This window comes from Miniopterus natalensis, chromosome 16, assembly GCF_054644295.1.
Source record: "Miniopterus natalensis isolate mMinNat1 chromosome 16, mMinNat1.hap1, whole genome shotgun sequence".
In the NCBI taxonomy this organism is placed as follows: Eukaryota; Metazoa; Chordata; class Mammalia; order Chiroptera; family Miniopteridae; genus Miniopterus; species Miniopterus natalensis.
This window is the reverse complement of record NC_142096.1, coordinates 5,869,783-5,887,455: the sequence shown is the minus strand read 5'-3', so window position 1 is coordinate 5,887,455 and position 17,673 is coordinate 5,869,783. Positions and strand designations below refer to the sequence as shown.

Here is a 17,673-nt window from a genome sequence, read left to right as displayed (position 1 = left end):
TCATTCCAATATATTTCCGCCTCTCTTACATTTAAATACTTCCCACTGACATTTAACATTCTTGTCCACATTTAAAGATAAAATCAAGAAACAAATAGATAATAACCCTCTCTTGAACCTTTAAAAAAGGGAACAGTCCAGACGACATTTTGTATTTGGGGGCATAAATGAACTACTGAGGTGGTCAAGAGGTGAAGAAGGTGCCAAGTGCGGGAAGCCCCTCGCATGCAGTGACAGCTGAGGCCTACAGCCAAGTGCACTGCGGCAGGGGAGTCCCCGCCCTCTGCCAGCCGCTGAGAGCGGCTGGGGAAGGACGACCCGGAGCACTGTCTTCCCTGCAACACGTGCAGACGTGAACCAGCCCAGCTGTGTATCTACTCAGAAAGGATAATGAATGACTTAGCCTCTATATGCCCAGGGCTTTCCTCCCTGCAGACATCCTCCCAAGCCAATGAAGAGTTGGCTCATTACTGGTTTTCCTCCTCTGCTTCCCTGAAACAGTGCTTCAGTTCAGGCTCTGATTTTCTGGATTTAACTGCTGCAGCTTCCAGGGCCTTCCTACCTAATGATCTGCCCCTATTCCAAATGTGAATCTGACCGCGTCATGCTCTCGTTTTAGACCCCTCAATGGCTTACCACTGCCATACAAGAGAAGGTAGATTTTATATGAGAACAATTATATTTATATTAACTTTTGTTTAATTCTCCCTAAACCACCACATGCGTACTAGTTAGGCCACTGTTCTACCTCCAGCAGCTCTTTTAACCAGAACATTCTCGGGGGGGGGGGGGGGGGGCTTTGATGCTTATAAGCTTTGTAAACTTGGGCAAGCTATGGAACTTTTGGGAGATTCAGTTTCCATATCTGTGCACTCTGAGGGAAAAAGCCCCCGACTCAAAGGGTTCTTATGAGAACTAAGGCAGTTTAGCTCCATGAAACACTCAGCCCACCTGCACGGCGAGCACCCACCCAGCGTTACCAGTTACAGATTCCGGGAAGTGCCTCAGCAGCAGACACTCTGACATTCACGGAAATCACAATTCCCAGTGGACTTTTGTGTCTTCCAAAGGGGCATCACCGAATGGTCCAATTTTCAGAAAGAAAGGTGGAAAGCACCTCTGGCACATTTGCTGAGTACCAGGAATCTTAAAAAGTGTAGCAAGAAGACTATTTGGTTTAGGCTTCAGTGTTTATTTTATGTACCTCTATACTCTGTCAGAGGACTTTTAGTCATTGGCTGCAGAAAACCTTTGATGAAGAGCCAAAGTTCTAGAAATAAGCAATTTAAAAGTGTGCTTGACTATAGCAAGTAGACTACAAGGATGTGTGAATAAGGCAGGCTGGCAAACTGACGACTTACGAGACGGCACCGAAGTGCACGGTGCCATCGCGACATTCTGAGTTAATAAAGCCATTGTAATGAAAAACAAACAAGCCTCGAAGAACAGATGGAGGAGGCCTGGGGAGAACAGATGACAGGGGACAGGAGTCCTGAAAGGACAGGAGCTGCAGAGATGAAGATGTACCTGTTCTGGCCAGCTTGATGGCAATGTTTTAAAAGGCAACTCTATCATGCCTCACGGACGGCAGGGCTTAGTGCCTCATGTAGTTTGTGATCCTTTAGATAGTTGTAGAGAAGCCAAATACAATAAATAACAGCAGAAAGTCTGGGGAAATAAAACCTTACTTTGGTGGGAATATCTATTACTTTAGAAACTTAAAGAAACAGCGACTAAGTACTGCGTATTTTATGATGGCTAAAATAAGCTTCATGTAAATAAAATTTTACTTAAAAACATAATTTTTAGCTATCAAAAAGAGGGTATAAAAACAGGTACTAAGTATGCGTGGGACAGGTCACCAAGTGAGTCATTACCAGAGCTGAAAGGAAAGGAAAGCTAAGGAAATGCCTAAATCCAAGCGGTTACGTGGAGGAGGGAGGAAGGCGAAGGAAGAGACGCTCAATTAGTCCTAGAGACTGTCCCCTCCCCAGGGTGTGCGGGGTGCGGATCAAAGGGCCCCTCAGCCCCCATGATGTGGTTGCACCCTCTGCCCTAGAATATGGTTTCGATTTTGCTACAAAAGTTTTATTTACTCTAAAACATTGATTCGAAAATGAGCATGTGGTACTCCTTCCGTGCTACCTCGGTAAGTAGGCTTAATAAGATGATTGCTTGCCACTCAGGAACACGAGTAATTACTGCAGCCAAGCAGCCCACTCGGGGCCATGCTAAGTCCTCTCGCCCTTCTCCAGTCCATTTTAAAACTGCATTCTTCTTTTTTTAAAGTATTGTAGGAAACAATGGGTGATATATGCTACAGATATTTCAATCCTAACTGAAATAATGGGATACTGTACTGAATATAATATATTCTATTATATTAGAATAGAGGAAATGTAACTATGTTTCAAGATATACCTACTATCAACGTGAGTTCATCTGACGGGTTCCGTCTAAAATGGACCTGAGCTGTGAAGAGCACCTGGTGAAGCCCTTGTCTAGTGCAATGCACTTCACTGCTCTCTACGGCTACTTGCCTAACACGCTTCAGCCCAGTGTTTAAAGCCCTCCACAATATGTCCCCAACCTGTCTCCATAAAAGATACAGTAAAGCATCCATTTCTTCCAGTTCTTTTGAAGTATATGTATACATCTTATCTTTTCTTTTTCAATGAACAGAAGTAGGAATATCTGTGCGTTAAGGAATCCATTTATTAATTCATAGAGCAAGCATTTATTCAGTGTCAAATTCTATGTTGCACTCAGCACTGTCTCTGGGTTTTATCATTTTCTCTGGGTTTTATTATTGTCTATCTTCCTCACTAAATAGATGAACACTAGATATATGAACACTAGACTATGAAAAAAGAAACTTTATCTCTTTGGTATAATACTGACCTCCTAGCATCCATAATAGTGTTTGACTCACAGGAAGGGTTCAATATTTATTGAGTAAATAAATAGGTCACTTTTTTTTGCCTGTTCAATTCCAACTTCTCCATGAAGCTACATCTCTGATCACCTCAGCCTAAAGTCTTCTCTTCCAATTCTAAATAGTTCTTGGAGCACTAATTTTCTATAGAGCACATTTATCACTCTTCATCTACTGCTCTGAGTTCTTACTTATAAATTCATTTGTCTATGTTTTATTTCTCAACCAGATTATAAAATGCTGCAGGGCAAGGGCCACAGTGTACTTATTTTTCATACCTCTCTCAGTCTATAGTCAGCATATCTGCCCCTCAGTGAATCCTGACCAAGACTAGGACAGAAAATTTAATAGCCTCTTAACAAAACTTAATGCAGTCACTGGATTTCTGGTCAAGAAGTCTATATGGAATAAACATTAGCATAGCTAGAAAATTAAAATTTTTACTATGTTCTTGATGTTTAGCATCTACCTTGAGGCAACTATGACATGCTTCTAAGTATAAGCTTGTTTATCAGGAGAAAATTACACTATTTTTAACATTACAAGACCTACTAAAATTGAGACAAGTGTAATAGTTCAATGTACCTAAGAAGTCCTTCCCTTGGAGAGGATAAGCAGTAAAATACTTAATATCTTTTCCAGGGCTAGATTTTAAGATATTAAGGTATTTCCTCACAGGCCCTCTTGTCCATTTAAGTCTCTGCCTGAATCCACATTTTATTGGAGCCTGTGTTTATTGCCCGGTTACAAGTAGTCAAACCAGGTGCCTCTGAAGGTAATGAAATACTCAGCACAGCAACAGTGATGGAAAGTCACAATATCTACATCACTCAAAATTCACAATTCCCGTTCTAAATACAGAAATTTATAGCCACTGACATGGCCCTTCCCATTCATGCCTACCTTAAGATAGAAAGCATGGAGGCAGACCAGAACATCTGCAACCTCTCCTGTACCAGTCTCCGTCCCTGCTTTCAGACAGACCTACCTGCACTCACACGAGTTCACAGGGCGTAGGTTGCCTCCATTTCCCTCATCTTACCTAAAGTTCTATTTCAAAAAACATCTGCTACTACTCCACCACTCATAGTCCCTTAACCTCTTCATTCTCAGGTTCTTAGTTCCAACTATTCCTAGCAATCCTTAGGTTGGTCAACTGTGCCACGCAAGAATTTTTTACCGCCAACTAAAAAGCAAGAATTTCCGTTCCTCAAATATAGCACAACTCCAAAGCAGATTATTTTGGATCTAAAATAGTAATAATAAAATAGTAATAATAACACCAAAAAACCAAGAACAAAACCCAACAATCTCTACCACTGCTCCATATGGCATATACTCCATCACAGTTCATAGCAAAAGACTCTAACATACCATATTCTGTTTTATGGCAAACTATAAAAACACCCAAGTATATTGTATTAGGCACATATAATAAACCCTATTACAATATTTTTATATTATTATACTGTTTCTGTATAGAGATTCAAATAGTTAAAATTTTTAAAAGGTAAGATTAAAATACTGGCATTTTAATAAATTATATGCATAGAAAAAAACCCTTACTTACTTGTTACCTTACAATTTCTCTATTTACATTAACCTAAAAAAATCGATCTTCTCTCCTCTGGTTCTTTGTGCTGAGTGTGCAGCAGGTCTGCAGAACTACCAATGCAGAAGGGAGAAGGCATAGAGGACTGTAGGGAACTAGTTCCATGGGGAAAAAACAGACGTGACACTATATTTAAGTTTCAAAGTGTGGAAAGTTAAATTTCCGTGCATTATGTAGACTCTCTGGTAGGAGTTGGGTGAGGGCAGAGAGAAAGAGAGAAGTAGAGATTTGGGTGGGGAAAAATTGAGCAAATAAAAAAATATGGTAATTGTTAACTTCAGGAAAAACAAGAATATAAAGACAGAAAATACATTGGTACATGTAACTAAACTACCTCCCTCTTTGTTCTTATTGCATAGAGTTATGATTATATCATGAACAACTACTTTTATATAAGTGGGACTTTATGGGACCAAGACCATATTGTAAGAGGGAAAGCATCTTCGAGAGGGTCAGCCAACTGTATCAATCACCACAGCCTCACCCCAGCTAGAGTCCAGTTTTCAGAGCAAAAATATTGGAAAAGTTTTGATCAATGTTGGAGGCAATCTGCCTAAACCATCAGCTGGTCATTTATTACCTAAAGTACTTCCTCTTTTAGTTATGAATGTGAAAGTTTCATCAGGAGTTAGTTGCTCATATAATTAAAATTAAAACTGGTTCTTGCAATAATCCTCAGAATGTTTTACTGTTTTCACTTCTATTTCCAAAAATGTGTCCACTTTCTTCCCCCTTGTCTAAAGTTTGGATATGTTTCCTCTACTAACAAAAATCCCCTACCACATTCTTGAATAAGTTTTAAAATTAACCTTTCAAATGGAACCTTGTCAAAGACTGTCTAAAAATATTAACACCATCCATCAGTGTGTCCTTAGAACAGAAATTACATTTACTTGTCTGTAATTCACAGGGTTCTTTCTGGAGTCCTGATCAATGGGATTTCCATTACTAACCCATCATTTTGATGAAATAGTAATTGTTCATAATGCCATGATGCACATTTTTAACAAACCCATACCCCTTTTTTCGCTTCCCTAATAACTCAGCCATATTCAATTTTCCTATTCCTTTAATTCTCAAAAAGAACTTTTTTATTCTCACCTGAGGATATGTTTTTATTGATTTTAGTGAGAGGGTAATAGGGGGAGAGAGAGAGGAATATCACCGTGAGAGAGAAACATTGACTGGTCGCCTTCTATAGCCACCCCAACTGGGGATGGAACCCGAAACCTAGGTATATAGATATGTGCCCTGACTAGGAATCAAACCCAAAACCTTTTGGTGCATGGATGACACTTCAACTCACTGAGGCGCCGGGCAAGGGCTCAAAAAGAATTTTAAAAATTATGGTAGTGTAGTTGTTCTAAAGGTCACCAAGTCTTTCAAAATATATTGTGACTTATTATAAGCAGTGTATTCCATGTAGCTAATACATCTTTATGGTCTTAAACTACCGAATGTGGGCTGTGCTAATCATTTATGAATAGAAAAGTATTCTTCTATTTCACTGAAGGTCTTTTTTTAATACTGAAAATTTTCACAGACATACCTCACTGAGGCCGGGCCAGGGCCAAATGTTCTCCCTCATTAGAGCCTATACTTGTTTTCTTTTTAAATTGTGGTAAAATGCATATAAAATACAATTTACAATTTCACCCACTTTTCAGTGTATTGTCTGTACTGTATTTCGGTATACTGTCTGTACTTTTAAAAAATATATATATTTTTATTGATTTCAGGGAGAGGGATAGAGAGAGACAGAAACATCAATGATGAGAGTCACTGATTAGCTGCCTCCTGCACGCCCCCCACTGGGGATCGTGCCCACAACCCGGGCCTGTGCCCTGACCGGGAATCAAACCTCGATCTCCTGGATCATAGGTCGATGCTTAACCGCTGAGCCACACTGGCCGGGCTATTTTCTGTACTTTTAACATTATCTCCAAGAAGACACAAAGGGCTGCAGACACATTTTTAAAACAGCAACAACACCCAGTTCATTTATGGAACTGTGAGGGACAACTCAACATTCAGGTAAGCATTGTTGCTGATCTGAGTGTCCCTTTACTTACTGAAATTAGGTCCTACTAATAGGCATTAGAAGTAGATAGGTAAATAGTTAAGAATTGATTTGCCAAGTTGTATAAATTCCTTAAACACACCAGTGATCTATGAGTTAGATTTCACTGATGTGAGGCATTCATAAAATTGGCACAAATAATATGGAATGTAAAATACTGCTTCCTAACCAGCTTGCTTCAAGCCCTTCACTGAAAGTGCCAGGGGGAAATACTTTTTGCTCTGCTTATTTTCATGTCATACGATTATTTTCTCGTGGATTGTCTAACATATATTGAGAAATGTCAGTATTTTGGAGACTACATCTAGCTGAACAGACTTTTTAAAAAGGTGATAAGCAAACAGAAATCACAGGTGGTAAAAAAATGATCTAGTCGCAGAACCTCCATTTATGAAAGTTAAAACCTTTATCATTTGCAAAAGTTTTTTTTTAAATACAGACGACTCAGAGAGACTGATGTCACAGTTCCAGTATATATGAACTGTGGCAGAATGTAAAGGACACAAACTTAAAAGACCAACATTCATCTCAGACCCACCTTTCCTGCCATAGGTGTGATACCTGTAGGTTACCCACTGTCCCTGAGCCCCAAATCCTCTGCAGAGTGGTGACGATGCCCCTTTACCTCCCGGGGGCTGGGGTAACGCGCCTGAAGATACGCAAGCTCACTTAGGTGGAACGCCTGGCACACGGCCTCGCACCAAGTGGCCCTCAGTGATACTTCTTCCTCCACTTCCTCCCGAATAAACAGAACTTAGAGCCTCCTGCATAACTCATGACAAAAATAATGTCTTTTTCACAGATAAGCGGTTTCTTCACTTGAGTCTTTATAGACGATTTACGCTGAGCACAGATATGATCATAGAAGTATGGAAACAAAAGCAAAGCAAACATATCTTGGGAAGCATCTAACAAGCAGCTTTCTTTGTTCCAGGCGGACATGCTTTGTGGTTACAGTGCAGGCTTCCAATGAACGCCAGATCAGAGCTCACACTCTAGGCAGACGTTCAGCTTTCTGATTGTGTCCATTCTTCGCTGAGCATGGGAAACGGACGCTTTGGAAGTTCTTTACTGAAGATACTCCCATGGCACTCCTACAGAGTTCACTTCCAAAAGAGGCCCTGCCCCTTTAATGCAGCCAAGCAAGTAAAAAACGACACCCAGATTTCTTGCATTGTACTTTAAAACTGCAGCAGGGTCATAAAATCATGTTTTTAACTGAGGCTTTTCTGAGGCTAGGCCACAGCAATTTTGCAAAGATGCATGATAAATGATAGGAAAGGAGACCAAACAAGTTTCAAAAGTAAAGAATACTAATCCAAAATGATTTATGACCACATTTTGAATAAAATTAAGTATAGAATAATTAGCAGAAAGCATTTAACTTAGTTTTTCTATTATGAATGTACAGTTGGCACAAACGCAGCATGCCTAATCAAAATCAGGTAACAGTTACCTCTGTGGCCTTGCTCGACGGTTCCAGTCCAGTCATATTTGCTACTATTAACTGATGTAAGAGTTGAACTTGGGCCACGCTCAGGAAGAAATCCAGGTTTGTGGTTATGTTCACTTCCAAGGAATGGCCACACACCAAAACCTCCTGAAGGGAAAAAAGGTTGAATACAGATAAAGAAACGTGATAGCCATTAAACGATAATTCATCATTCTTACTTATTTGACCTTTACTACGTTGATGAATTCTCATGGGACTCAAGTTCACTTGTTGATGAGAATAGCAGCAATGGCGAGCACAGCCGCTGGACACAATCTAATGGATTAATTTAATAAACATTTATGAGGGCCTGCTGTGAGCCAGGCTGTGTGCTAGTTTTAGGGCAACAAACTAACAGTAAGGATTTTTCACCATTTCATATACGCTTGGCTTTTTCAGATCTCAAGCTACTATCATTGTTTCAGTAAGTGATGATAGAATTCTTTAGCACAGTCTTGTTCATTCACTCAAACCAACAAACATTTACTCAGCACCCCCTAATGACCAGCACTACACGGGGTGCTGGGACTATCACAAAGGCTAAGGCTGACCTGGAAGCGTAGCCTGCTCCTGAGGAGGCTACAGTCTGCTGGAGCAGACAGATGTGAACAGGCAGTTGGAGGCGGGCAATTACAGTCAAGCGGTATGGTCTGAGTACTCTCCAAAGGATACATTCCAAATGATTTATAACAAAAGACAGAGCTGAGGCCAAAAATAGCTAGACTAATTAATTTAACTTCAAACTGCTCAACTCTTGGCTGCAGTAGGCAGATGTCCACTACTTGACTGGTGCTGCTCTGCAGCACTGAGTCACTTCAACATTCGCGGCTGGAAAACCGTTCAGAGAAGGCAGGCAGGAACAAAAAACAACCCAGAAGCTTCACTTAACAAGCAGAAGTCCTGTCTCTTGTCATGAAGGCATGTGGCCAACGTTCAAATGCGTGGAGACGTCCAACAACCTTCTCCGTATTAGTGTCATCCAAGGGGATGGATTTAAGGAGACCTGTGACTGGTCCAAATGCAAACGGACCAGCTCGGAGCAGGTCTAATGAAGGCACAAGGAGCAGCCTGTCGGAAACGAGTATACCTTTTTTTTTGGTTAAAAAACTTTTCCCCCACAAGTTCCTTGTGTTTACTCATCATAGTCAGAATTCTTATTTTATTCCTCAGGCAATGATGAAAAGGAATATATTCATGTATTTTAAACCAATTGTGCTACTAAGTGTAAGATATTAGTAGATTTAATTTTTATATAACTTCTGTGGATATTAAGACTCTATACCTAACCTAACCTAACTTTCCCTATAGGGCTATTATAAGCATCAAATAAGATATCATATACAAAATATTGTTTTTAAAAAATTTAGGGAAGGAGTGTAAAGTTGTAATAGCTTGGATTACTATATTTAATTTGTACCTAATTTTTCTGAAGTTTTCATAACAACTGCCTGTAACTGATGGAAAAATTTATAGTGTCTAATATAACAAATTCCTATGATGAACTTTGTTTTCTTTTTTATTATGGTTTACATTCAATATTACTTTGTATTAGTTTCAGGTGTACAGCACAGTGGTCAGATAATTTTACACTTCACAAAATGTTCCGCCCACTTTTTCTAGTAACCACCTGGCACATACATAGTTATTACTATTATTGACTATATCCCCTGTGCTGTACTTCACATCTCCATTGTACCTACCAACTTGTACTTCTTAATCCCTTAACTTTTTTCACCCAGTCCCTCAACACCCCTCCCCTCTGGCAACCCATCAGTCTGTCCTCTGTATACAGGGTGTACCCCAAAAATGTATACACACTTTAACAGCTGATAGCTCCATTTTGAAAATGAAATGTATATTAATAAACACTGCCTTTATAATTATTCAAAGTGTGTGTATACATTTTTTGGACACCCTATATATGAGTCTGTTTCAATTTTGTTCACTTATTTTGTTGTTTAGATTCCACATGTAAGTGAAATCATATACTATTTGTCTTTCTGACTTATTTCACTTAGCATAATACCCTTTAGGTCCAACCATGTTGTCATAAATGGTAAGATTTCATTCTTTTTTGTGGCTGAATAATATATATGTCCCACAACTTTTTTATCCACTCATCTACTGATGGGCACTTGAGCTGCTTCCATATCTTAGCTACTGTAAATAATGCTGTAAAGAACATAGGGGCATACATTCTTTTGAATTAGTGTTTCGGGTTTCTTTGGATATATACCCAGAAGTGATTCACTGGGTCATAAGGCAGTTCCATTTTTAATTTTTTAAGGAAATTTCATATTGCACCAGTCTGCATTCCCACCAACAGTGCATGAGAGTTCCCTTTCCTCCACACCCTTGCTAGCACTTGTTTGCTGATTAATTGATGGTGGCCATTCTGACAGGGGTGAGGTGCTATCTCATTGTGGTTTTAATTTGCATCTCTCTGATGATTAGTGATGTTGTCCATCTTTTCATATGTCTACTGGCATCTGTATGTCCTCTTTGGAGAAGTGGATTGGATTGTTTTTTTGGTGTTGAGCTGTATGAGTTCTTTATACATTTTGGAGGTTAACACCTAACTGATGTATCACTGGCAAATATGTTCTCCCATTCAATGGGTTGTCTTTTTGTTTTGTTGATGGTCTCCTTTGCTGTACAAAAACATTTTAGTTTGATTTGGTCCCATGTTTATTTTTTTCTTGTTTCCCTTGCCCAAGGAGGTATATCAGAAAAAATACTGCTAGGAGAAATGTCCAAGATTTTACTGCCTATGTTTTTTTCTAGGGTTTTTATGGTTTTGTGACTTACATTTAAGTCTTTAATTCATTTTGAGTTTATTCTTGTGTATGGTGTAAGTTGGTGGTCTAGTTTCATTGTTTGCATGTACCTGTCCAATTTTCCCAACACTATTTATCAAACAAACTATCTTTACCCCACTGTAAGTTCTTGCCTCCTATGTAAAATATTAATTGACCATAAAGGTGTGGGTTTATTTCTACGCTCTCTACTCTGTTCCATTGATCTATATGCCTGTTCTTGTGCCAATACCATGCTGCTTCGATTACCATGGCCTTGTAGTATAGTCTGATGTCAGCTAGTATGATACCTCCAACTTTGTTCTTCCTTCTCAAGATTGCTGAGGCCATTCAGGGGTTTTGTGGTTCCATATACATTTTTGGAAAATTTGTCCTATGAAGAGCTTTTTTAAGTTATAATGAATCACATTATTATTACATTTCTACTCTAGGCACGAAGTCACTGACACATAGTAATCACACTTGAAACCTGGATCCCACAATAATTGACTAATAACATGATCAAGTAACTTAATCTCTTTTGCTCTCAGTTTCCTCACCCATAAAATATGGATACTAATAATATCTAACTCATAAGGCTACTGTGAAAACTAAATCTAGTAAGGGAATCCTCGTAAGAACTCTACATTATCTGTATTCTTGCTGCTTTTATTGGAAAGAGGTTGTACAGGTTGTGTATAGTCTGAATCCAGACAGGTTGGGTTCATACCATGCTCGGCTACTTACTGCTTGTGAAAATTTGGACAAGTGATTTAGGTTAGTCTTTTTAGGTTCTGTTTTCCCATTTATAAAATGAGGATAATAGGAGAAGCAAATAGGATTATTAAGAGGATTAAATGAGTTATTACATAAAAGCAGTAAGTGAACAGTAGTAGAAAGTGCTCAATAATAGCTGCAACAGTAACTGTTAACAAGCTAATTAGTTATTCTGCACTGAAAATATGAAACCCCTTAACATACGAAGAGAAGCTGCTCCATTACTTAGACTAAAGTGAGACCGAAATTATGCTCTAACCTCAGTATGCATATTTTCTGAAGAAATTATTTTGGTGAAAATGATGGCAGGTGCTCCAGTTATTCGGACAGAAAAATCTGTTAAAATGGGAGTCATGATTGCTCTTCTTTCTTGATGTCGCCGTATACTAAAAAATAAAGTACAGAATTGTTAGCCATTTCGTTAAATTAGTTTCATTAAATTTGTACAAGTCTTTGTACTACAACATGTATGACAAAATCACATTATTTTGGAAGTGCCTATTTATATATTTTATAGTCATAGTTCAGTACTTAACTTCAGTACTTAACTTCAGATTTATAAAGGATATCAAAAAAATGACTGAGAAATTCAGATGTAATCAATCATTTCCTATTACACACATCCTAGAATCTTTCAAAATATTACTTTGTTTTTAATTCTTTTTTTTTTCTACAAATAGCTGAGTATCATTTTTGTTACCCATAATAATCTCACTGTTTTGTGATAACTTTTAATTTCTTATTTTTAATATTTCTGACCTTCTAGTTGACAAATGCTATCTTAACAGTCTCACTAGGTTCACAGCATATCCTCTTAACCTTTGACCTCTTTTTTTAAGCTCTGAGAACCACCTGAGTTCATTGACTATTATGCCTTTAAAGTTTGTGAAGCGGCTTTTCTGACTTTGGTACTAAATGCTGCTTCACAAAGACCCTGTATGCAAAGTGAGGAGCATTATTAGCCCCACATCACCTAGAAGAAAAGGAGGGTCAGTGGCTAGGCTAAGGCCACCCAGTGGGAGGCAAGTTGATACCAGAGCAGTATTTGGCCTCTATTTAACGTCTTCTTTATACATTCTCACTTTTAATCTGTTATTTAGCATATTTCTATTGTACATTAAAAGTTGCTAATAATTTCAAAGGAAGTATTGTATACATGGTAGAAGATAAAATTAGAAAACATCATTGAGAAACCAAAGCTTGTGCCAGTACAGATCTTCAGGGCTACTAGTCATGTTCTTAGTTCTCATTTTATGAAATAATAATATAATTTTATGTTTTACTAGCGAGCCATACCTCAAAAGTTCCCTGGAACCATTAATTTACGTTCCTCATAAATATGTCCCTGTCATTCCTTTATATCATAAAATGATCAAGCTGAGATCAGAGACTGGCATACATCTCACGAAAAAGCCCAGATAAACTCAAGTCCTTCTATGGGCTTTCCCAGCAGAGGAGTCTTGAGAGCACTGGTATCTTTTGTTGAACTTCGCAACGGGCAGTGCTCTATAATGGTGTCGGCCAGAAAAGACAATCGGGTCATCTGGTTCTGTGACACATAAGTACTGGATTTCAAGAAAGTCAATTTTAAAGAATTAAGAGAGCTGGTGAATAGAGAGGAATAGGAAGAAGTAATAAAATCTGTGAATAGAGAAAAAATGCTGAGCTCCTAAGAGACACCATAATTATAGCCTAATAGCTCAAATTCCATAAAACGATCAATGTGAGAAGCATGTACCATGTGAGGTGCTCTCAAAGGGGAGTTCTAAAATATACCTTTTATTAAAAAATACCTTAAAATGGGAAATATGGCAGGGAACCAAATAGGAGCAAACATTGTCTAAAGTACTAATAAAAAAAGTGCTTTTCCATATCTAATACTTTCCATAACTTTTTCTCTGTTATGTGATGAATTAAATCAATTACACACATATGAAAGACTGACGACCTTAGAAGTAAAAAGAAAAATTTAAGAAGTCAGCAGTCCTATAAAACTGTAACTCTTCTGGTATACAGTGTTAACTTCTGTGTCATTCTCTGGTCAGTATTTGAAGCAATGATACACATTTTTAAAATCTTTTTTTCTTAGATTCAAATATTTTCAAGGATGAATTCTAAAGAAAAAAGTAACAAAAATTAACTATAACAAGAATTAAATTCTGCCAATATTTTACTAGATAATATTCCAGGATTTAAAATAACAAAAGAGAGAAGCAAAACTCAAAGTACTAACTGACATTAATGACTTCAAGGCCACTCTCAGTAAACCAAGGGAATAGGGTTTTAATGGCCACGTTGAGACCACAGGCTAATTCTTACATCCCTGACAGGAAGGGTTTTGAAACGAGCTGCCTGTCTACACCTGGGGCCCTTAAAGGGTTAGAAAAATATCTGCCATCAGAAACAGGGAAGAGCAGGGAAGTTAGCCTCTCTTGGCAAGAGAACTTGTTGAAAAAAACAGAGATCTCCCTAGGAAATATAAAAAAATAATGGGTAATCCTTCATGTATGTTTCATAGCTCTAACTTATATTGCCTATGTTGGTTGAAAAATACCCCATTCTGAGTTATTTCTATAAAATGGCAATAGTCCTTGGATAACCCTGAGGCATCTATCAGAAATGGATGCAAATCCTCTCTGGAAAATGTTTCTTCAAACTGACAAGAAGGACACTCAGAGACAAGGACCACTGAAGATAAGCTCCTACTCATAGACTCCCTCATATACCCACAAAAAAATTATTCTTTATTAGCAAGAGAAGAATTCAACCCCATTATCAAATTCTTTACTGAGAATTTCTGATAATGAAATGACCACATATGGACAATAAAATAAATTTGTTTAAAACTATTAAAGATATATAGGATACAATAAAAACAAGAAAAAACACACCAAAGTGCTATCAAAAAAGGCAAAACACATTTGAAAACTAAGTAGAACTTCCAGAAATGAAAAATATAAACTTAAATATATAATAGATGGATAAATAGTACTTTAGATTTTCTTAAGAAAAATTGGTAAACTAGAATTTAGATTTGAGAAAACTCCAGGAATTTAATAAAGTAAATTTTGAAATGGGAAGTTTAATGAAAGTTAAAGAGGCAAGTCTGGCATATTTAATTGCCATTACAAAATGAGAATAGACAGAAAGAAAAAGGGACAATATTAAAGAAATAATGGCTGAGTGTTTTCTAGAATTGATGAAATATAGGAATACTCAGACTCAGGAAGCAAGGATTCCTGGTTCAGATAAATATAATAAAGTCCACAATTAGATACATCTTGCTGAAACAGCTAATCACTTATGATAAATAAAATATATTAAAATAAGCTAGAGAAAACAGATTATCTGTAGCATGCTAAGGCATATGGGGTTAGAAGAGATGTGAAAGAAATATTTCTCTGATATACTCTGACATGACAATGATTTAATATATCTCTATGTTGCCCACAGAAACAAAGAAATAATACAGTGATCTGCACTATCATCTAACATACAGAGTTAGCCCACAGAAACTTATAAAACCCTCTGTGAGGATAAAAAAATCATTGTCAATCATATGGTGCTAATCAAATAACAGGAAAGTAATCATATGTGTTAAAAAAGCTCTGGGAGAAGTAGGTTGCAAATAAGGAAAAGTACGTTCTCTGAAATTGTTCATAAACAAGAAGGCATAATGTTATGTCACATGCACTGATGAAAATACATGCTTAGGGAGTCTGTGGTCATTTTTCTTGGGCTCAGCATATTTACATTAAGATTATTCTGCCTACCTGCCATATATTTTGGTAGGACATTGTGGGTAATATTAAAGCAGTTTAAGAACCATACAAAAATCACATACTATAAAAAGTTAATAAGGTTTCCAACATATTTCACCAAAAATACAGAATAAAAAATGCCAAATAGTCTGTGTGAGCACAGAACGGTTCTTATGCAACATGAAGATTGTTGTAGACTCATTCTTTAAAAAAAAAAAAAAGCCCAAGATTCACTGCCTGCTGCCACAAAAGCAAAACTCATAAGACAGGTGCTGGTGAAAAGAAAAGAGGTTTATTCAAGTGTTGGCTACCTGAAAAGATGGGGGACCAATATGAAATGTCAACTTTTATCATAATTTTTATTCATCCCTCCTGAGTACATTACTCACATTTTTAATTTAATCATAATATATTTATATATGTATGCTGGGGAGAGGGGAGCAGAGGAAGTTAAACATAAAGAATTATCAAATTCTAAAATGTGTAGATCTTCTGCTTCCAAAATCTTAATTTTTCAGCTGAGGGAATACATCAGGGTTCGATCAGGTCAGCGGAACCACTGTAAGTATTTTAGAATAAAGATTTATTTTAGAAGCAAGACCTTATCCAGTGGTGAGAAGCTGAGAAGTGTCTAAAGGAGGGAGATGGCTGATCAGAGAAATGTCACTATCCAACCCTCTTGATCATGTGACCTGGGTAAAAAATGTGTAGCTCCCTAGGGAATCAGAGAAGCTAGGCATGACCAGCAGTTATAGAGACCTCAGGAAGCCGGTAGAGAAGTCCTTGGAGGCTCTTGCCCCTGTGTCTGGGGGTGAGCCTGCAGTTTCTGTTGGTCAGCAAGGCCAATGGTCAGGAAAAAGAGCTCATCACCAAGCCTGGAAGTGTGAGGACAAGCTGGAATCTGTCAACACCTCTGCATCGGAATTTCACTGCATTTAAAACAGCATGACTTTAAGGGTATATTGGCTACTATTTCCTTTACACCTTCCAAATCTTGTACAAATTTTTCTCTAAACTCCGTTCTTATTAGCAAGCTGTTACAGAATAAAACACTGCAAGAAACTAAGTGAGGAGGTTTCTTGGCTTGTACAATGGCACTTAAAATAGAGCTAAGTGTAGAACTCTAGTTTGTTTCCTCTTAGTAAAAATCAATTACTTTTTTCTACTTGATGCTCTGACCCCTTACACTTATGCTAAAGTTCATTGTTAATCACTTTTTTCCCTCTTTCTCTTAGCAACCATTTTTACTACATCTGGGCTTATTTTATAATCTGAGGAAATGAAGTGCTGAGAACTAAAACAACCTGTACTGATGTCTGCCATATGCAGGTTACACATTCAAATCACTGTTGTTGTTTTACATGGTGATTAGTGCTTTGGGTGTATAGCACGGGGGATGGAAAGTTTATTTTGCAATTTTGTGAAAATGCCAGTAAGCCTTAATTCTTGAATATTAATATAATTTTCTTGTTTATATTATTTAAAGATATAATTTGCATAGGCTTAAAGCTATACTTAAAAAATAAATCAGTTTTTATCACAATACTTTTTATTTGTCCCTATCACACTACCTATGTTTGATTTCCTTGGGTAATTTTTCTTTCAAACTTCATTGTCAGAGAAATAATTACCGCATATTCATTTGTTTAAATATTTTGATACACATGTATCAAATTACATATACTACTCTGTAGGTCTTCTCCCCCTCACCCCCACATCCCACGTAGGATCTTTTAAAATCACTGTTACTATGTTTGCTTAGCAAGCTGGATTTGAATTTGACACAGTCCTAAAATCAGTCAGTCCTATGCTTCACAGTATTGGTAACACTGACTTTGTGTCGATATTAAAGTCCCTGAAGCATATATTGTTGGCCTTAATTCTGAGAGATTGTGATAATTTCATCTGTCTTTTGATCTCTTATTATTTTTTGAAGTAAACTTACTACCCAAATGTTCACAGGAGCCCTTGCCTATTTTAATTTGTGATTAATGAAACATGAGCTCTTTCCAGAGTTGTACCTGAAATCATTAACAGAGATAAACTATATAGATAATTAGAATTAAATATGCTAAATGATGTAAGAGCACACATAAGGGACTCCACCCTTCTCTCCTGAGGGCTCAGGGAAGAATTCCTGGAAAACATGATGTCTACTCTGAGACTTGATGAGGCAAATGAAAGGGTGGGTTAAAGGAGTTCGAGGCAAAGAGAAGATCAC

The 17,673-nt window shown here is 37.5% G+C and overlaps 1 protein-coding gene across 4 annotated transcripts in view; it reads right to left on the bottom strand.

Moving 5' to 3' along the window:
• VPS13B (vacuolar protein sorting 13 homolog B) overlaps positions 1-17,673 on the bottom strand; it is a 454,216-nt gene that overhangs the window by 176,093 nt on the left and 260,450 nt on the right. For all 4 annotated transcript variants that reach the window (XM_087825303.1, XM_087825300.1, XM_087825302.1 and 1 more), the window contains exons 32-33: positions 11,951-12,077; positions 8,084-8,227 (exon numbers count right to left, since the gene is read on the bottom strand). In XM_087825303.1, the coding sequence (XP_087681429.1) occupies positions 8,084-8,227; positions 11,951-12,077 (271 nt within the window). The remainder of the gene's footprint in view (positions 1-8,083; positions 8,228-11,950; positions 12,078-17,673) is intronic.